Genomic DNA, 20,504 nt, shown 5'->3' on the forward strand with positions numbered 1-20,504 from the left:
TCCCTCCACGATCGACAGAGTGCTGAATGCAGACCTGGAACCGACCTCTAAACTCGCCCTATGCCACAATCAAATGAGGCTCTAAGACTATCACGGTCTACAATGGTACGCGGGGCTGGTAACTAAGAGGTCTCCATTAGTGGCTGCGCCTGCATCATGCGGTGTCGTTCCCAAAAACCACGCTTCACTCCACTATAAGTCGGCCTCAATGGACTCTCCGGCGGATTCAAATCCTCTCGCGCATGACTGCGGTCCTGACAACTCTTCTCAGCACGCCGTACCAACCATGGTTCTAGAGTATGACGCAATTCGAGATCTCATTCAACAGCTCGAGGCTGACAGAAGAGCGTACCTATCGACCTTCGAGAAAGTTCATGAGACTCTGGAACAAGCACTCAATGGCCGATCTGCCAGAGAGGATACGCTGTCCGAATTGGCGCTATTGAATTCCGGCCCAAGGCCTATAGTGGCGTCTCCTAAGATACTACCTCTTTCAAGCACTGGGCGAGACATAGAGCAACCAACCGTGCCGCAAGCCCTTACAAAAGCTCGTCGGGCTTCCACCTACATCTTGGAACATAGCCAAGCCCATCAGACCAAAGACTCCATTTTCACGGGAGATCTGACTTCGGACAGCGAAGATGACGAATCGCTTTTTGCACAGGAGCTCCTACCATCCGTAGAACATTCCGAGGTGGACTTGATCGATCATCTAAAAAGTCATGACTGGGATATTTACAGCAAATATATTCTTCAGGATCTCCTCCGAAACCTGAGCCTTTTGGAGAATGGGATATTCTTGAAGGATCGGCATCACCAAATCGACGCAAATCATCAACATGCGGACATCTATCATGTATCTACAGATGGAGCTCCTTTGCGGTATAGCAGAGGTGATTCAGAAGAAGGCCCTCTCGCTGTGTGGGAGGCTCTTCGAAGCACAAACTCTGACGCAAAAAGGCATCAGGCAGTGGGTAGGATCATTATTGTCCGGGAGCCTCCTTCCAGCCTGTTTGCCGCACTACACCTGACAATGCGAGACTATTTCGACATGGACAGCATATACCGCATGTTGATTGACGATACAACGCCAACGAAAGCCTTTACCAAAGGGTATCTTGAGAAAGACCACCGCCGGCAGCGTTCAGTCGTCTTCGTTTTCAAATATCACACCATCATTGGCGATGGTAGATCACCTCTTCCATGGCAAAACTATGACGATAGTGTTCAAGAACATTCCGATGACCACATTCCTTTGTCTACTTGTTCGTCCGTGGTGGCACTATCATTAGCTGGCAAGTCGAGTCACACTCTAAGACGCAACTCTCGAAAAAGGAAATCTATTGTTGGTCATATCTACGATCCCTTTGCCCCCTGGCATGTTTTGTCGATACAGTGTTTTCCTGATTGGAGATCTAGTGTCGACGTCCACGAAACAAACCATCATTATGTTAATGGGCCTGATGCGTTCCTTTCTTCTCTAATGGTGGAATACCGAGATGCCGTCAAGCGGTTCAGAGAGGTGTTCTCGAGTATACAACGACTAGCGACGCCGCCCAACAGATCCATATTTGACAGAGGCTTGAGGGATGAGCTTCTGTTTGAAAATGACAAATACACATACTCGCGAAGATATTTCTGGGCCTCGCAGACGCTTGGGTTATTGAGTAATGAAATTAAGGCGATGATCACGGCCTACAGAGAGACATTCACCGACGAGTTTTGGTCGGGTGAGCATAAAACATTATTTCCAGGGACAAAGGAGCAGTCTCCCAAGTATCACAACTGGAGAAAGAAGCTCATACATACTCGAAGACAATTCGAAAAGGAGATTGTCCGCTTAGAGGAGGTGCTACACATGTTCCAACAGCAACAAAAAGAAATTCGCAACCTAAGGGAGTGGCTGTTTAGTGGTACCTCAGTTCTGGAAAGCAGAGAAGCTGTCAACATGGCCAAAATCACTGTCGAACAGGGCTACAATATCCGACTGTTGACATTGGTGACACTCTTCTACCTCCCTTTGACTTTTGTCACCTCCATTTTCGGTAGGCATATCGGTCCTTTCTTGGAAGAAAACGCTGACAAACTGGAATAGGAATGACAAACATGCCTGTGGATGATAATTTCCTCCCTTTCGCCGTGACCGTGGTGGGGATTTGTATTCCTACATACCTACTGATTCTGATAGTCAACAATCCAGACAATAGCAGAAGATTGTTCGCAAACATCGGTCTGGCCCTGATCAAACTCGTCTCCTTTGCCGCTCCAAGGAGGTCTGAAAACCTGAAAAAGAAGATCCTTGCAAAAAGAACAACTTCTGCCGACGAAAAGCAGACATCCGTTCAGGGACCGCCAGTTCATGCTAGTCTTGAGGCGAGGTTGTCTCATGATTTGAGCTCGGAGACGTCGGTTCGGGGCTCACAAGGGTTTCTCCTAGCCAACACACGACGCATGTCCCGGGGCGTCTTAAACTATCTTCCTGGGGGTGCGAGACATACACTGCAGTCTCCCGCAACGGACCACAGCAACGCCTTGGATATCTGGCCTGACGATGTTGGCCAGACGCCCTTGAGACACCGACAAAGATCGAGCACCATCAAGTTCGAAGAGCCTCAGTACATGCCAACAAACGTAACCGTCACGGAGTCGGAGGGGAAGAGCCAGTATGAAAGAGAGGGGCTGAGAGGGTCAAGACAGGCCACGGGTGGTTCTCCAGGCACAATGTTCCTGTCTCCCGCCGTCGAGTCAAGACACTTTGGCGAAGAGTCGCCGGGGCTGAGTCCGTCTCGGCAGAATTTGAGTGAGAGGCGTCCTCCACTCGCGGGCTCTCCAACCTATCCTGCCACAGTCAGGACACGGAGTTTCAGCCCTGGCGGCCCGGATGGACGTTCATTATTGCGAAGGCTGAGTGAGCGTTTATCGGCACTACCCAGGTCGTCGGACGAAGGAAGCAAACCGTCCGAAGAGTCTGTTTGAGAGGACGAATAATATCGACTGTATTGCCATGGCAAAGGGCAATCTTGGTGGCCTTAGTAAGTTCTGGCATTGAAGGAGGAGTTCATACAAACATCGGTTTTGCGAAGCTCGCGAGAGCGCAAATGCACCATTCGACTGTCATTTATGTGAATGTCCTTGATGAAGAATGAGTATATGATGAAATGAATTGAACGAAGTATGAAAGGTTCCTAATGAAAAGAGGGTTGGGCGGCGTAGGTGGCTGATCGAGGTGCTTATGGAATATGGTAACGGGGAGGATGCTCTGTACGAACCATGGTTGTTGCACCTTGCCTGGTACACAATACCTTATGTACGTACATACATCGCTTTTCACATAAATTGACTCAACGAAGAACAAAATCCAATCCTAGGACGATACAAAGGGTCGAATTCAGTTGTCAAGAGAAGGCATTCAACGGGAGAAATGTGATGACCATCAACCGCCATCTTAACACGAGTCGAGCCAGGAATTGATCTAATCCATGAAATACGTCGGGTAAGTGTTCACACACAATCGCACGCACACACATCCCGGCGACAGTGCCAGTGACTAGTATAATTGCTTTTCAGTCCGTCCTTGGCAGTGAGGTTTTGCCCAAGCCTATCAAAGTGGCCGTCCCATCATCAAAAAACGCCGGTTTCAAATAGGACAAGAAAGGACTACTCTGTATTCCCACATCGCACCACGCACCACGTCCCACGCATCATGGGGATGTGTGATGTCCATCTCGTTTCTGTTCTGACACTTCCGCTTGGGTTCGTTTCCCTCAGTAGTGTTCGGTTCACAGCATCACAAACAGGACCACGAGGATGCCGATCGCACCACCGCCACCAGCAACGCATCACACAAGAGTACCATCACCAGCATCCACCCATCGTACGTGACACACCAACCGACGGTCCCAGATCCCTCCTTCGCCCAGTTCAAAAAGTAAAAACCGATCAAGGTACCGACCGACTGGCCCAGGTAGGAAGGTCGGCGGGCAAGTAGACAGAGAAGCAGGGAGGTACGATGACCGAGGTTTGGAGTACGAGGTGTGGAACGGCGCAACCACAGGGTCTAGAACTGCTTTTTTTTTTCTCGTAGAGTTTTCTAGATCTTGACGTGCTTCCCCTCCCTCTCGACGACCTTGACGAGACTCTTGTACGTCTCTTCCCAGGATTCGCCGTCGTCGGCGTCGGCGGCGGCGCCCGCGGCACCCTTCTTGCCGGCGTCGCGACTGATCATGACGACGCTGGTGGGGCGCTTCGTCTGGCCGGCGAGGCCCAGCTCCGCGCGGCTGGTCACGTAGATGTAAGGGATGTTGTGGTCCTCGGCGAGCACGGGGATGTGGGAGATGACGTCCATGGGCGAGATGTCCGCGGCCAGGACGACGACGCCGATGGGGACCGGGTCCGAGGCGTTGGACACGGGGGATTTGCGCAGGGCCTTGACGACCTCCTTGACGCCTCTTCTGAGGGTACGTTGCGCGGCGGCTGCGGGAAATTTCCAACGAGTCATTAGCCATTTTGTCTTGTCCCGGTGTGTAACAACAAAGACAAGAGGAAAGAAGGAGAGAGAGAGAGGGCGTGGGAGAAGAAACAACCAAAACAAACAAAAAAATCATCATCATCATCAAAAGACAAACAAACAGAAAGAACACTCGACATACCCTTCTTGACACCCTTGAACACCTTCTTCGCGACCTTTTCATCCGCCAACGGATTCGCAAACGGCACCAACGGCCCGGCAGGTTTCGTCGCGAGCGACCTCTCGTTCTTCTTGACGTCTCCCTGCGCCGAAACCTCCACCCCGCCGGTGGTGTCGCCGTCCATTTCTACGTCCTCACTCTCGCTGTCGTCGTCGCCGCCCTTCTTTTTGGAGCCATTGTTGCTGTTGTCGTCGATCGAGTTCAACACCTTTTCCGCCAGAGCCTTTCGCTTGTCCTTCTTGTCCTTCTTGTCGCTCTTGACCTTTGTCACCCCCGTGGGTTCTGCGCCGCTGGATCTGGACGCCTTCTTTTCCGCCTTGCGAGCCGCCTTGCGCTCCTCCTTGGACGACAGCTTTTCCGTCGACTTTTCCTTTGCCATTTTGGATTTTTATCTTCTCCTCTCTTCTGGCTTTTTGCCTTTTCAATCTTTTTTGGTCGCTTCTTCTTCTTCTTCCTATCTCCTTTGTTTTTCTGGCTCCGGCTCCGTCGTTCAATCAAACGGCCTGCACTTTCGGGGGGAGAACTGAGCGAATGTTAAAGAGTCGGAGGCGCGACGGGGAGAGGTCGGCTCTGCAGTTGCTGGTCGCGTGTTTGTGCGTGGAAGTAACGAGGACGCCGATCCTCGGGCTTCTCTCTTCGATGAGAATAAAAACCAAACTCGTGTCGTGTCGTGCGGTGACTCGCAAAACCAGACTCACAAGTAAAAATTGTCTCTCTCTGTCTCTCCGCACTTTTCGCAGCTTTCTGCAAATTTGGGTGGATCCCTTCTCACGGTCAAACCACGCTAGCCACATTTGAAGCAAAAGAGACTCGGGTCACGTGATAGCCACCTAATGAAGAGACATCAGATATCAGATACGGCCCGGGAGTGTGCAGTACGGATACAGCCACAACACCTCATACTGGAACCTTGCATCGATTCTCAAGTGACGGGACGAAGTGTTGAACAGGTCATACTCCTCCTCATTTTATTTCAGCATATGCCATTGCCTCAGTGACTGTTTCATCAATTTAGTCTGGTGTCCCGTCTCAAACTGCTTTCCTCTATCCATAGCTTCAACTTTGTTCCTGGTCCGGATACTGGTTCAGTCTTGCTCCCAATTTTATTTGCCTGATTTGCCTCGTCAAACCCAATGTGCCATTTCCAGACCTGCGGGACACATCCTCTTCCTTAGCATTAAAACTTCCCTAGTCCTTCCTCCAATTTCCGTACTCTGTTCAGTTCCGGGGCAAAGAATTCCAGAGCGCCGTGCTCCCAACACGGCCAAAATAATCCAACAGATAATCACAATGGTCATCACGTCGTCAATTACGTCCATGGTTTCAATCTTCACTTGTCTCCCTGCTCAGCCGCCTGCTTGGGATCTAGAGCTTGGCTCTCGGCAACTGGCTTTTCAACCACGCCAGGCAAAGGCTCCTCACGAGGTCTGTCAAAGGACCGGCCTCTCTGCGCAAAGTGTTCCTGCGCAATCGCACTAAGACTGCTTCGCGAGGCACCATATTCATTCCTTGGGGGGCTCTTGGCTCTTTCTTTTTCAGCTTGTCTCTCTTCTCTTGTCTGAGAGATCTTGGCCTTCCACTTGCCAAATAAGCCTTTCTTCTCGCCTTCAACGTTGTGTCCTTCATTCGACTCTTGACTTGAATACATCAGCGACTGCTGTCCACTTCCATATGGAGCGTCACCATATTGGGAGGCCGATTGCGTCTGCTGAGAGTCTCCAGTAAAGCTCTTCCGTGGTCGACTTGCGCTGCCGAGAGAACTATTGCTGCCCCTGGCACCTTGGTTTTGCCCAATAGGCGGTGGAGGCGCTAGTGGAGAGTTTTCACCCTTTTTCGCAGACGATGAAAATCTCCATCTGCTACGACGCTTCTCCTTTTCTGGCCGACTCGACGTGTATTCTCCAGCATCGGGTTCAGAGTGATCTGTAAAAGAGGAGCGAGAACGGGTTGAACCAGGTGGAGACTTTTGAGGGGGTCTCAGACCGGTTCCTTGGTTCTGCTCATCGTTCGCGCCAAAGAGCTTTTGCCCTGGTGTCTCATTGACAGGGGTAGCTGCTGTGCTGGTAAATGCGGGGCCTTGTGGTGGTACTAATGGATCGGCTCTGCCCGCATTGTTGAGATCAGGAGAGATGAGGGGTGTATGGAATGTGCCCGAATCGTCTCCCTGTAGAGAGTTTGATGAACTCTGAGCGCTTTCATTGGCGGCTCCAGGAATCTTCTGTCTCTTTTGAAGCTTTCTAGGCTGTCTACCAGATGGATCTGAAGGGCCGAAGATGGGTGATTTGGAGAATATGTTCGGCACCTTGCGATCCTTATTCGCACTTGCAGCTGTGTTGGAGAGGACTTGCTGAGTTGCCAACGGTGAGGGCAGAGGTTGAATTTGGTTGGGGACTGCAAGGGGAAGAGAATTTGTCCTATTTTGCGAATCGTCTGCTTGGTGGGTTGGATCGTCGGTAGGCGCCGGCATAATTCTGTCCTCGGTCTCATCTGGTTGAATTGATCTCGAACTTGATGGCTTCGACCCGCTGGTCTCGTGGTTCGCTTGAGGCGTTCCTGGCCCAGCAATTGGGGAGCTGGCCGCAGGAACACTCGAGTCTGGGCCATCTGTTATGCGCTGAAATCTGCCAGACGCGATAGCTGGGGACCTCTTGGATGGGACAGTATTACTGCGAGAAATACCCGAGCCTCCTCCAAAGGAGGTCACTCCAGAAGGCGTGCCTGGGCTCGAGACACCAGGGCTGCTCCGTTCTCTAGAACCACGAGAGGACACCGATACGTTTCGGCGTACGCCGAACTTTCTTAGACTGTCTGCGCCTGCACTGGCGTTGGATGTAGATCTGCCAACAGGCTTGGGAGAGCGTACTGATGGTGGGCCACTTTCAACATCTTTCTGGGTCTTCTCATCAACTGCCGTTCCTGACATCCCAATGAGGAAGTTGTCTTGATTCTCGATCAGGAATATCAACACATCTTGGCTGAGTCTATATTCATGAGGAGCCATGTCGTGTGAAGGGTGTGAGATGATGCCAGGTTGGAAGATGGCCGCTAAATTCGCGGCAGTCATGCGGTTGAGATCTGATTTGGAGGCAAAAACTGCCAACAAGTCAAGGATGTAGAGGAGGAGTTGTCGGTTCAGAGGCGGCAGTTCCGTGATGAGCTTCTGGTAAGAGGACACGGCTTCGCTGTGCTCGCTGACACTGAGGTCTCTGGGGTGCAATTCGCCATCTGGGCCTTGGATCTGGGTCTTTCGGAGGGGTTCTCGGAATCGTTCGTAGAAGTCTAGAGGAACAATGGGTTCGGGCAACTGATTGAGATAACGGCGCAGGATATTAGCAGCGTCGTGAACCGTGTAGCCAGTCCAGTCCAACCCTTTTCCGTATCTGTCAGGAGAATTGAATGCTGTCTGTAGATCTTTGATTCTCTTCGCTGAGCCACTCAGCCTGAAGATTCCCTCGACATCCGTAGCTACAGTCATCGTTAGAATTGGTATAGAACAAAGAGCCTGGGCACCTGCACAGCATACCTTTCTCTTTCAGAAACACACCACATTTTGCTACCACAATGGGCACGTAGCCGTAAATGAAGCTTTCGCCATTCTCATTCTGTAACGAAATTGCGACATTCGCGTATCTAATGCTGTCGGCCAACGGGACACCGAAGATTCCAGGACCATTTTCAACTAACAAAGGGTTAGCAGTGTGGCTCAAGAGAAAACAGCACAGTCGTCTTGCGGGCGGAAGGCTGAAGTGCAATTGCCTCACCCTTCTCGTCTGGTTTTTCCGTTGTTTTTCGGAACTTTTTCCACCACGATGCCAACTCTCGTCTGGAAGGAGGGGAAGCGGTAGCTATAGGAGAAGGTACAGGCGCACCACGTTGTGCTGCCCTGTCGATAGCGTGTGGAGGACTTGTCGAGCCTGCGCCATTTGTCGCCATGTCGGCTTCAAAGGCAGTGGGCTCCTAGGCGGGTTCCAGGCGAGGAGGGCCCCGCGACGTGGAGGGAGCGACGTCGTTATTGTGATTGTTGTGCGTGATGCCTTCTCCGACTCTTATAGCCCTTGTTTGTTCAAACAAATCAAGCGCGAGTGATGATGTCGTGGCCGTGCGCCAAAAAGACCACTTGGAACGAATGAGGAAGCAAACGCTCGAACGCACAAGATGCGATGGGATGGGAGAACTGCACGATCGAAAGGAACGAGTTGGGAAAACAGCGACGGCCTTGAAGTTGATGTGCAAGGAGGATCAACTGGAGGGCAGTGAGGAAGACGCTGGCCAAGGAGCGCGCGCAGCAGGGCGTCCGACGTCGATCAGTTCCCAGGTATTGCAGGCAGCAGGCGCAGAAACGGACTCTGACTTCCACTAAATCCTTACGTAGTCAAGGAAATCTTGGAAGAAGGACTCCAACGAAAGTCTGGTGAGCCTTGACTTGGATTCGACAGAAATTAGCGGAAGCTGTGACTTTGGGCGGTGGTCAGGGGGTCGTGCAGCGAGTTAGGAGGGTTGTGACTGTATGGGTGTGAGGGCATTAAGCCTTTCCGTCATGCTACAACTTACAAGTCAGCAAGGGACAAATCCTGGCCCAGCCTGGCCTTTACACGCTTCACGCCCTCGCCAAAAGCATATTTAGACCTTGTTTCTACCTAAACCACCGGTGCATCAAGCAACCCGTGGTCTGGCGGACGAATGCTGTGCTGGGACGAGCGACTCTCTCGCGCGGTCGCCCTCTAACCCGCAGTTACCAAACAGACACTGCAGTCCATGTCTCATACGTGTCCACAGCGACTGTGTCTGCTGCTTTCAGACTTCTGGTCCCTTGAACAGACCAAAAAGGCCATGTTCCTATATTTAAACATCGCCCAAACGCTGCCAACGTGCGAAGGGTGGTTGAGGCTGATAGCTAGTTCCACTTGAGATGTTGATGACCTTGCTGAGCCTGGTGAGACTTCCATGGGTCACCATGTCTAACCCCCGCCACGATCATACAGATGATGTGAGGTAGGTAAGAAGAACGGAGGATGGAGGATGGATATGCCAATCAGTACAGCAAACGACTAACACCAGTAATGCGTGTCTTTGCATTACATGGGGTCGGCATATACACAAGAGCCTAGCAACACGGAAACTCTGCAAACACAATAAGAAGCAATTCTCCATTTGGGCCGAGTCTTGTCGGAGCACAAACAGGGAATCCCTTGAGAAGATCTTTCCCTCTTGATTTGTGAAGGTCATTTCGTATTCACATCCGTAATACGATTACATGCTTCAACTACGGAAATACTCAGGAAGAATCATCCCCCAAGCGGCCCCCATCTCAGCCACGTTCAAAGTGCTCAATGTGTGTAAGCGTCCTCAACCGGCCTTATGTGGAGTTGAATTCATCCAACACGAGGTCTCCCATTTTCATCTACGCCATGCCAATGCCACCTCCCAAGATTCGATAATGGTGGTGCGGCTTATGTTTGCGCCCCCGGCAACTCCATCCAAAAATGCATTCGTAAAGTCGTAGGTGGCGGGATTTCGAAAAATAAAATTCGTTTGCCTGACTTTTGACATCAGGCCTGCGGGCTTGAGGACACCATGGTACCAGAATAAAACACAAACTGTCCATAGATCGGAGGAGAAAATAATTGACAAAAACGAAGGTTCTGGGGGGTGGAAACATATTGGTTTACTCGTCGTCGTCATCCTCGGCGATGGCATCCGCCAGCTGTGGTGCTCCGCCGCCAATAGTCAGGTTCTTCAAGGCCTTGTCGAATTCGCGCCGCATTCCATATTTGACAGCTTCGAGGACATTGTCGACCGTCATCTTTGGGATGAATGCAGGCTTAGTACCTTCCTGGTAGACGCCAGTTCGAACCAAGATCGAATACCACTCGACATTTGGATCGCCGTGCTCGTTGAACTCGTTGGTACCTCGGATGTCCGACTCCGGAGTGTCACCAACAAAGTAGACCGTCTCCGGGGGTTTGTTGATGCCATGAGTATCTTTGCGCCATTGCTGCAGCAGTCTGGTTGCAAAGTCGAATGTGCCAAGCTGGGGCTTGCCAAAGGCAATGGTCTTCAGCTCTTTGCCTGTGATGGCCTTGAACATGGCTTCGAGGGACGCGCGTAGGGCACCCATGCCGATGCGCGAGTATGCGTGCGACGTGGCCCAGACAATGTCGTTGTGGGAAAAGTAGACGGGAGGCCCTTCATCGAACGTTTCTGAACGGGTACCGAGCCGGCCATTCTTGCTCATGCAGAGATCCAGGATGATCTGGGAATCGCCTGCCCAGTCTCGGCTGTCTGCGAAGACAAACACCGCTTCGATTTCGACCTCGCCATAATTCCTCTTTTTCGAGTTTTTCATCTCCTCCTCGGTCAGTTTACGGAATGGGGTGGTGTCTTTGTTATCTTTGATGATGTCACCCGGGGTGATGACGTCCTTGAAGCCATATCCTTCTGCAACAGTGCGGCATTTCTCGCCCTCGCCACCCACTACGAGGACGGTGTGATACTTCTCCGCCATCTCCCGCATGGGAGTGTGGCCGCAGATGAACTGGCCCGGAGACACTTCCAGCTGGAGCTGGTTCGAGAGTTGGATGCATCGCTCCTCTTCGGTCTTGCCTCCACCATTCGTCACAAAGATATACGGCCTGGAGGAAGTGTCAGTAATTTCAAGAGTCCGGACACTGTGGCTGTCACAACGTACACTTTAATACCATATTCATTTTCTCCGTTCAAAACCTTCATGGCTTCAATGGCTTCTGGAATGACGTCGCCTCCTTTGATGAGTACGCCATCAATATCAAATGCAAAGGCGTATTTGTCGGTCGTCGTCAAGCCAGACGAATCAGGGGTAACAGGCTGAGAGTCTTCGGGGGAGGACAGGTCATCTCCCTCGGCCAAATGATGTTTGGCCAATTCCATGGCCTTGGCCGTTTGGTGGGCATTGCTGTAACCGCCCTCAACGCTGTCAGGTGGTCCAACAACAGCAGGACCTCCGAACAGATCTGACCGAGTGGCACTCTGGTTTGATAATCTGCGTGTGTCTCGTCTCTTCGTAGTGATTGGGGACAACAGGTTGTTGTCCATATCAGAAGGAACGCCGTCGCCTGACATGTTGACTATGACTACAGGCGCGATTTGTTATATGTACTTAGGACGGGAAGGGTTTCTTATCAGCAAAGAACAAGGAGGGCGCTAATGAACCATAAGTGCTTTCCTTTGGGTAGACATTGATGGCGGGCTACCCAGGCTTATTATACGTATACTCGCCCTCCAAAGCCGTGCACCCCTGGTGGGTAGCAGCAAGAGGCCGCAATGGACACACTACGAGAAAAGTGGAAAGATACCAGACAACTGTAACCAAAACAGTGGGTATCGCGAGAACGAAACCCGAGTCGGTCGTTAGAAGATTCGGGAAATACACCCATCAAAGGTACTGATAGCACTGCATAATGACGTGGAAATTACGGAGACCTCGTCCTTCAAACACCCCAGCGCGACGAATGACGCCGGCCGAGGGCTGAGGGCCGTCGAAAAAGGGGACTCCAGTGATTGCTCGTAGAAAATTTATCAGTGAGATTGCGAGCAATAACGACGCAGCGTTGAGACGTAGTGGAGATGGGGGCGATACGGTCAGGACTGAGGACGCTGTCGACATGTGGTTTGCGGGCTGGCGCAAGTTTGACGATGATGGGCCATGGCTCCAGCGAGGACGGAACGAGCTCTGGGTCCCCTCGATCCCTTTGGTCCCAAGAAGGCTGTGAAGAGATTTTTCACCGTCAGACACGGACACGGATACATGGATCGACACAGTTCGCCGCCGCGCTCAATGCGTAGCACGGGCCTTGAACGTTTCTGTCAGACCGAGGCTGAAACGCACAGAGAATCCAGGGACTCCATTTTGCCGTCCATCACAAAATTCCATTTGACCGTCCGCACGCCACTGATCTCATTGCGACCCATCACTTTCGGCGGCTCGGTATGTACGGGATACTAGACACCTAGTCAGGAACCTCGTCTCGCCGATCGCCCATCAACATTCTCTAATCTTGTACTCATCCTGTACTCGTACATACGGGTCGTGGACAACCGAGTTAAGTCCCTCCGTAAGCAGGGTGGGAGCCTCCTTCGGAGCACAACTCGCGTATGAGTCTCTGTTCTTGCGGGCAAGACACTGCATAGAACTGGGCAGCCTCGCAGAAGCCAAACCCGTCAGCACTATCGGCCATATCCGGCCAGGGACTTAGCTTCGCCGGCTGGTATAGCAAAATGACGCCGATAGGCTTACAACAGAACCTGATATCGTTCGTTCTGGCGAATGAGCAATGTCGCGCCACACATGTCGTTATCGACACGTATCGGTAAATGCAAGCCATTGGACATTTCTAGCTAAGGCACCTCATCTATTCAACTCCATCGCTGAAAATGACAAAATGCACGCTGTTTTTGGATATGTTGTCGCAAAGAGACCGCCAAAGGTAGCTGCACCATGCCCAGCCGGGCCACATAGGTTAGCATAAATGCCAGACACCCAAAACACTCCAACTACCCTAAGTCCATTAGGAGATCGTCCACCTTCAAGGACCACCTCAGCCAGTCAATCGATCACATGTCGAAAAGTCATGAATAAGGCGTCCCACAGATTCGCGACAGGTACAACATGTGTGGACAGGTGTTTGACGGTTTCAAATTTGGAACTCGTTCTCCAACCAATGTTTGACAACCACTTTACCTTCCTCAAACGCAGTTCTGGGTGTCCGCACAATGATGGCTGCGTGGCTATGGCTGCTTTTGTGGATGTACACGGGGTACTTTCGAAATCCTACATCATTAAGAGCGTTGATTGCAGCAAACTGAGCTGGAGTCAGAGCTAAAGTGGGGAAATCTGGGGCTCTATCGGTCGATGAAGACTTATTTTGTAGCATAGTCTTGTCCGCTTTTTCATTCCCCAACGATTCGGCCGACGTGTTTGTGAAAGTGGACATGGACGGCGAAGCTGGCATTGTGGCAATCTCCTCTGATCCTTGGGGAAGATAGTCCTGCTGTTGTGCAGCATTAACATTTTCGAATGCATCCTCAAGACCCACACGCATCTCCCGCACCATCCAGGGGATGTTGTATTTGCCGAATCCTGCTCCTTGCTCATCTGTCTCGTGCAATCGAATACGGCGGCGGCTGCGAAAGGTCTGAACACATGAATTCACGAGGAAGGCCACAGTGGCTATGGGAATCAGCACAACCAGAGCCAAAAATATCGGCGTACGGCGCAAGACTGTTCGGCCGCTGGTGCGGATGCGTTGATAGAATGTAGGTAACTGATCCTCGGGCACAGTTTCCACAGGCCGATCAGGGTTCAGTATGACAGGCTCATAGTCTTTCAGGTAATGAAGGTTGAGTTTCTGAAGGTCAGTGTAAGGATCGGTTTTCGATATGCCTGTCGTATAGTAGACAGCCGACCTAATCGCCTATCAGCAAATGTCCTGGTGTTGATCGTAGTCGACATACCTATCATTGACGATGTTGGTGTAAAGGGAACGTCGCTGAAATTGGCGCAGGGCTGCAATGAATATGCTATCTGGATCGGCGAGAACACTGAGGAGGGGTCTGTCGGTACCGCGAAAGTTATCGATCATGAACAGCTGTCTGCCACTCTTGGATAAGGCCCTTGCTCCTAGAACGTTCCAAAGGTGATTCTGATACCCTCTCAAAGGTGTGCGGACCCCCAAATGCGGAGTGACAAATGTGGTAAAATTGATAGGAGCCATCTTGTCGAAATACCCCTTATGGTACAGCAATCCAATAGCATAGCGTGCCACCAGGCCTCCCAGTGAGTACCCGACGATGGAGAAACGCGTGATCTTGTAGCCATCTCTCTCTAGCTCCTCTAGCATGTCTTCGATCTCTTTAGCCACTCGTTCAGCACCGACTTCAACGCCATCGTAGGTCAAGGAGCCTGGATTAGATCGGCAGGCTAGTATTATGAGCTGTTCGTCGTTATGTTTCTCTCGTAAAGCCTGCGCGAGGTAGTTGAGATGAGTCTAAGGAATTCGTTAGCGGTGTCCAGCAAGTGGCATCTTAGGCGCATATCCGTACAGCGTTTCCCCAAAGCCTGCATTAGAATGCAATTAGTCATGGCGTGGAGTCAAACAAGGTTGGAGATGAGAAGAACGCACCCATGTACCAAAACACAAAGATGCTGAGCCTTTCTCGGCGTTGACTGCCCGGACTTCAAAGCACCTACTGCCATGTCCGAGTTGTAGAAAAGAGCGGTCCTGTCGATACTGCGCAAGTCAAAGGGAAGGGAGGGCATTTCCCAAACGATGGATGCAACTATTGATCCCCTGATCAATTGTTTGGCGCTTGCAAGGGCCGATGACGGTGTAGTGACGATTGGTGGCTGAGCGTGGTTGCCTTGGTTCGGAACGGATCAAAGCAACAGCCGATACGTGACACGGTGACCGGATCTGTAGGTGCCTGGAGCACGCCTGCGGAAGCCTCCAACAGCAGTACTGGCCGGCCCCAACGCACCAACTGAGCCTAGCGAGCCCTTACTCCCACGCCTCGTGGGAGAAAGCAGCAAGCAGCAGCCTTGCGTCTCTGCACTCACGCCCGTCTCACTCCTCGGCCTTTCTCGGTGGACTTGGAGAATCACCAATTTCCACACCTATGAGCTTGATATTGTCGACGTTGATCCGATAGACCAGGGATTTGTCAGATGACCCAGAGAAGCAGGTGAAAACTCAGCACGACTAGAATATTCTTTGCGTTGTTGGGAGCGGTGAGTCGGTGTTTATGGCAATAGAGAAGCTGTGCAGGAGGCGAGTTCACAGCAGCTTCACTTTGTCACGCCGACGCTGGGCGCTGCAGGTTCATATAGTATTTCACCGCGCCTCGATTGCTGGAACGCCATTCGGATCTTTGATCCCACCTCGACAATCACCGATCACAACCAACCATCTTGTTCTGGGCCTTTACTAGCTTCCGTTCCAACGGCGCGTTATCTAGTCCATTCGTATCTTTGCGATAAGGATTGAAAGGTGTCGCACCTGCTGGGTTAGTGTGGGTAACCTCTTAAACTCTTGATGCCAGCGCGGGTTGATCCTCATCGGGGACGCTTGGTCGACAGTGTACGCCAATCTGACGCCGGACGCTCCCCTGCTTGTTGTCGTCGGTGAATCAGGCTTTACCCCTGACTTCTAGGCCGAAGCTCTGCGGATGGACCAGCTTTGTTGAGATTCCGACAACGATTATACTTTTCGACATGTTCTCTGCTCTAGGTCTCTTCAAAAATGTTGAATGTCCTCGGCGGTATGAGTGCAGCCTCCCCCGCTGTATTTTCTTGCACGCTGTCGCAAGGGAAGCGTCGGAAGCCAACCTTTCTATCACACCGCCGCAAGAATATGACCCGTTCAGTGCCGGCGAAGTCCACTCTCCACCGGCCAAAAGACGTCGACTGGACTCTCCCGCACTCCGTCAAGATGTCGAGCTTCTAGTGAGTGCGGCAGCCACCAGAAACGAGGTGGACCGACCCAGAACCTCCAGTGATAGAAATCACTCAACTGTACCAGATGGCAAGTCATGCGCCCAGGGGAGCATCAAAGCAAGGTTTGAGCCCTTACAGGCTCGTCCTACCTCTACGACTAGACAGACGCCGGCTTCAGTTACGAGGACTGTCTCACCCCCGCCGATGAAGGATGATAAAACTACGATCCAGAAAGTGGAAAAGAAACGTCCTAGCAAGAATGAGTCGTTGACACCTCGAAATGTACCGAAAGCACCGGCCGTGCTGAAGACGAGGTTTGCGTTGCTCCAAAAGTTACACGAGCAGATGAAGATACAGAATTCCAGGCTTGCTGCCCTGAAAGATCGGCGAGCGGTTCTTACTTTGAGCGATCAGGAACTGGTCACCTTCTCGCTCGACGAGGAGGAGGCGGCTACTAAATTAGGGGAGAACATCTACAAGAATGCATTGGCTCAAAAGGTGCTCCGTATCAAAAAGATGTCCACGGACGAATGGGTCAAGACAGTGGAGGAGTGGACTGGAGCAGCCTCACCAGAAGTATCTCAAGCCAACGAGAAACAGGTCCACGAGACAACTATTTCAACTGGCCTGGCTACTTTCGACGAGCAAATTGCAATTCTGAAGCATTTACGTACACCCCTCGAAGGCCTGGAACAATTCGGATATGTGACGACTAAACCCACAGAAAAAGAGATCGCCATGACAAAGGCAGCGGTTGCGGCTACTGGGGGATTTGAGACTTGCGACAGATGCAGCACTCGATTCCAAGTTTTCCTTGGACGAGATGAACACGGACGGCTTACTAGCAACGGCAAGTGTCGATATCACTGGGCTAAACCGTCCCGTGCAGGGGTTTCAAAGGCTACCCGAGTAGTCGGTCAATCGGAAGCGGTCTATCCTTGCTGCAACAAGTCTCAAGGTAGTGAGGGCTGCTCAGAAGCTCCTACTCACGTGTTTACTGTGAAGGATCCAAAGAGACTTGCCAGCATCTTGCAATTCGAGCATACCCCCAACAAAACCGATGTTCAGCGGAGACGTCCTGTGTCTTTCGATTGTGAAATGGGCTATACTACTCTTGGGATGGAAGTAATTCGGCTAACAGCGGTTGCTTGGCCTACAAACGAACTCCTACTTGACATTCTCGTTCGTCCGTACGGTGAAATCCTGGACCTGAACACCAGGTTCTCAGGGGTTACACCGCAGGACTTTGCCAATGCTCCGTCGTATAACACCGCTATGGTGGACGGCGATTTAGCCTCAACCGATGGAAAAGGACATGTTCTCCGCAAAGTGGACTCACCAGCAGCAGCGAGAGAACTGTTGTTCGAATATCTGAGCGACGAGACACCTTTGATTGGCCACTCCATCGAGAATGATCTGAACGTGTGCCGAATCATCCACCCCTTTGTGATAGACACGGTTCTGTTGTACCCTCATCCTCGTGGCCTACCTATCAGATATGGACTCAGGATGTTGAGCCAGAAGTATCTGTCGAGGTCCATTCAGGCAGCAGGAGAAGCGGGTCATGACTCCAAAGAAGATGCTGTTGCGACAGGAGACCTGGTCACGATGAAAGTGGCCGAGAAATGGGGTAACATGCGACGACAAGGATGGAGTTTTGTCAATGGAATGCTCACAGCACCTGATGAAGTTGATGCGGGAGGTCATGTCAAGGACGGAATATAATTGAAATGGCAGCGCTCAGAATAAGGAGATGCGCTGGCCTTCGTTCCATCCCCCTGCAGTAATCACACTCTCACAGCTTGTTGAAACTTGCGTCTTGTTGAGCTAGTAGACGTGTTCTAGTCATCGGGGCTGGTCTTTCGCCATTGTATTAATGTTCGCACAGATCAAGTGAGTCTCTAACTTACGCAACTGCTATTGAAGATTGCAAGTGTCGTGCCAGATGAAGATGATCGACTTCCTATGTCTTTGCGGTTTGAGTCATGGCTACGGTCTCGTTTTCAAGAATGTTGGAGTCGGCTATTTTGAATTTGGTAACACACGCTACATGATATGATCACGCGATATTAGTCCAAGCGAAGCACGACAATCTTCGCCAGGGCGCACGAGGGTGAAAGCAGTGAGAAATGGTGTCGGCACACGAGGCCCTTATAGTCGTCAACAGCGGCGGCGCACCCATCTCACCACCATACCTAGAGGGGCTCGACCACCTAAACCGCATGCGGATTTCCCGGCAAACGACTCTACTGTACACATATTGGAGTATACTGTGCAGGCTAGAGCCCAACGAAGCCGATAAGGGTGTTTGCGAGATAAGCCGAGGAGCTAAGGCTCAATCTGGTCAATTCTCCTCTTTCCCCATAAGCCTAGTGAGCCCCTTTCCCAGGTACGAGCCGCGTCTGGCGCTGTATGAAAGCGCGCCGGAGACATCCACGAAAGGATATTTTCCAGCTCTTGGGCGCTCTACGAGCGATTGTCAACTGCCTAGCAAATCTACACTTTATCAGATTCGATACTTCTGACGCTGACGACAGTCTTGGTGCTGTCCGCAGTCTGGGCATTCTTCTTCGACACCTATCCACTCTTTCCACCTCAATTCGCGCATCTTGATCTTCACACGGCCGCCCGTCAACCCGTCGTGCCCAATTCGCAAACGCGCGCGCCCGACATCTGAACAGTCCCCAAAACTTCTCCCCCAGCTTTTGCCATTGAGAGGCGCCATTTCGAAATGGGCAATCAAATATCAAAGATGATGGGAAAGATCTTCGGATCGAGGGAGATGCGCCTGTTGATGCTTGGATTGGACGCCGCAGGCAAGACCAGTAAGTGCGCAACGGGTTGAAAGAAGAAGCAGTGGATGCTGTAGCAGTAGTCTGACACCTCTTTAGCCATTCTTTACAAATTGAAGCTCAACCAGGATGTCACTACAATTCCTACCGTGGGCTTCAACGTCGAAACAGTCACGTACAAGAACGTCAAATTCAACGTTTGGGATGTAGGGGGCCAGGACAAGATCCGACCGCTCTGGCGACACTATTTCTCCGGGACGCAAGGTCTCATCTTCGTGGTCGACTCCAACGACCGAGCACGCATAGACGAAGCCCGACAAGAACTGCACAGGATCATATTGGATCGAGAGATGAAAGAGGCACTCCTCCTGGTGTTTGCCAATAAACAAGATATTCCAGGCTCTATGACGCCGACTGAAGTCACCGAAAAACTGAGACTCGGCCAGTTGAAAGAACGAGTATGGTACGTTGTGCCTAGCTGCGCGACTACTGGTGAAGGATTGCTTGAAGGCCTCGTAAGGAATTCCCTGCCAACTGAGGCGCATGCAAGACACTGACATACACATGCAGAGCTGGCTGTCAACGAATGTGAAATCACAGCCTCGACCAGCACCAGCCAAATGAGCATTACGGGCGCAGTCGGGCCCGGCTCCGAATGAGTAGAAGATGAGCGGGTTATTTTACGCATTCTGACGTTCGCCGATGAGCTGGACATCATCGACTATGATACCAATTTGCAAGCGTTCTCGAGAGGTTGTTCGTGAGCGAATTTGAGCGGTTCCAGACACGACATTGTGAAAGCATTGTGCAGAGTATTGCCTGGCTGAGACATGGTGCATGGTGCATCTGGTGATGGTGAGGGATCCCCTGCCCATGGGATGGAGTTTTGCTACATTGCATTCATCGGTGTTGGGCTGGACCTCTTACTCACCAGAAGAGTCGAGACTGGGGCTGATAGAGCACCACGTCCTTTTGTCCGAATGATGGCTCGGTTGGGCACCAGTAGAGAGGGAAAGGCCTGGCTGAAGCAGGACCTTCTGGTGACCAGGGGCAGCAAGACACCACATGCAGGGCGGCTGATCGTCGATGAAACGTTGGTGCTAACTCTTTTGTTCCTGAGGCTCGGAGAAATAGGGTTTCGAGAGAGAGCCTAGTAGTGGTAGCCTGTACAATAATCGTATGCGAAGGACCAAAGCACCCCGTTCGGGCAGCACTCGGCTAGAACTGCTAGGCCAGTGATTGATAATATAATATTGTAGATTGTGTATCAACAGGTGTTGTGCACGGAGGCTGTCTTCTATTCTTCCTGGGATGTCACATTCATGCTGTCAGAAACGCGGTCTCAACCACGCTGCTGTGCTACTTGACCGTGGGCCGTGTTTTACACCCGGATGCCTTATAAAGCAGCTCAAGAGAGACCAGGGGCTGTGATGCGCTGGGTTGCCTGCTCCTTTAATGACTAGTTGCGTTGTACAAGTGCCATGCCACGAACACCTAGAAGCCCAATTCTACCGACTTTTAAGTTAATGATGACATCTGCCCGTGGTCGCCTACGCC

General features: G+C 51.5%; 7 protein-coding genes across 7 annotated transcripts; 3 read left to right on the forward strand and 4 right to left on the reverse strand.

Annotated features, from left to right (window-relative positions):
* Window positions 1–286: 286 nt before the first annotated feature.
* PV08_07530 (uncharacterized protein) lies at window positions 287–2,976 on the forward strand (the record flags this gene model as incomplete). Its single annotated transcript, XM_016381860.1, has 2 exons — window positions 287–2,045; window positions 2,096–2,976. 2 exons carry the CDS (start codon window positions 287–289, stop codon window positions 2,974–2,976), a joined length of 2,640 nt encoding a protein of 879 aa, XP_016234962.1.
* Window positions 2,977–4,090: 1,114 nt separating this feature from the next.
* Window positions 4,091–5,067, reverse strand: PV08_07531 (uncharacterized protein; the record flags this gene model as incomplete). Its single annotated transcript, XM_016381861.1, has 2 exons — window positions 4,091–4,473; window positions 4,650–5,067. 2 exons carry the CDS (start codon window positions 5,065–5,067, stop codon window positions 4,091–4,093), a joined length of 801 nt encoding a protein of 266 aa, XP_016234963.1.
* Window positions 5,068–6,018: 951 nt separating this feature from the next.
* PV08_07532 (uncharacterized protein) lies at window positions 6,019–8,621 on the reverse strand (the record flags this gene model as incomplete). The annotated part of the gene is made up of 3 exons (XM_016381862.1): window positions 6,019–8,153; window positions 8,212–8,367; window positions 8,450–8,621. The coding sequence occupies 3 exons, from the start codon at window positions 8,619–8,621 to the stop codon at window positions 6,019–6,021; spliced, it is 2,463 nt and encodes an 820-aa protein (XP_016234964.1).
* Window positions 8,622–10,353: 1,732 nt separating this feature from the next.
* On the reverse strand, window positions 10,354–11,786 carry PV08_07533 (TIGR01456 family HAD hydrolase; the record flags this gene model as incomplete). Its single annotated transcript, XM_016381863.1, has 2 exons — window positions 10,354–11,320; window positions 11,377–11,786. The coding sequence occupies 2 exons, from the start codon at window positions 11,784–11,786 to the stop codon at window positions 10,354–10,356; spliced, it is 1,377 nt and encodes a 458-aa protein (XP_016234965.1).
* A 1,571-nt stretch (window positions 11,787–13,357) lies between these two features.
* PV08_07534 (uncharacterized protein) lies at window positions 13,358–14,919 on the reverse strand (the record flags this gene model as incomplete). The annotated part of the gene is made up of 3 exons (XM_016381864.1): window positions 13,358–14,129; window positions 14,178–14,710; window positions 14,854–14,919. The coding sequence occupies 3 exons, from the start codon at window positions 14,917–14,919 to the stop codon at window positions 13,358–13,360; spliced, it is 1,371 nt and encodes a 456-aa protein (XP_016234966.1).
* A 1,014-nt stretch (window positions 14,920–15,933) lies between these two features.
* PV08_07535 (uncharacterized protein) lies at window positions 15,934–17,880 on the forward strand (the record flags this gene model as incomplete). The annotated part of the gene is made up of 1 exon (XM_016381865.1): window positions 15,934–17,880. The coding sequence occupies one exon, from the start codon at window positions 15,934–15,936 to the stop codon at window positions 17,878–17,880; it is 1,947 nt and encodes a 648-aa protein (XP_016234967.1).
* A 1,006-nt stretch (window positions 17,881–18,886) lies between these two features.
* Window positions 18,887–19,504, forward strand: PV08_07536 (ADP-ribosylation factor 6; the record flags this gene model as incomplete). The annotated part of the gene is made up of 2 exons (XM_016381866.1): window positions 18,887–18,980; window positions 19,047–19,504. The coding sequence occupies 2 exons, from the start codon at window positions 18,887–18,889 to the stop codon at window positions 19,502–19,504; spliced, it is 552 nt and encodes a 183-aa protein (XP_016234968.1).
* Window positions 19,505–20,504: the final 1,000 nt, after the last annotated feature.

This window comes from Exophiala spinifera (assembly GCF_000836115.1).
Source record: "Exophiala spinifera strain CBS 89968 unplaced genomic scaffold supercont1.5, whole genome shotgun sequence".
NCBI classification, from domain to species: Eukaryota; Fungi; Ascomycota; class Eurotiomycetes; order Chaetothyriales; family Herpotrichiellaceae; genus Exophiala; species Exophiala spinifera.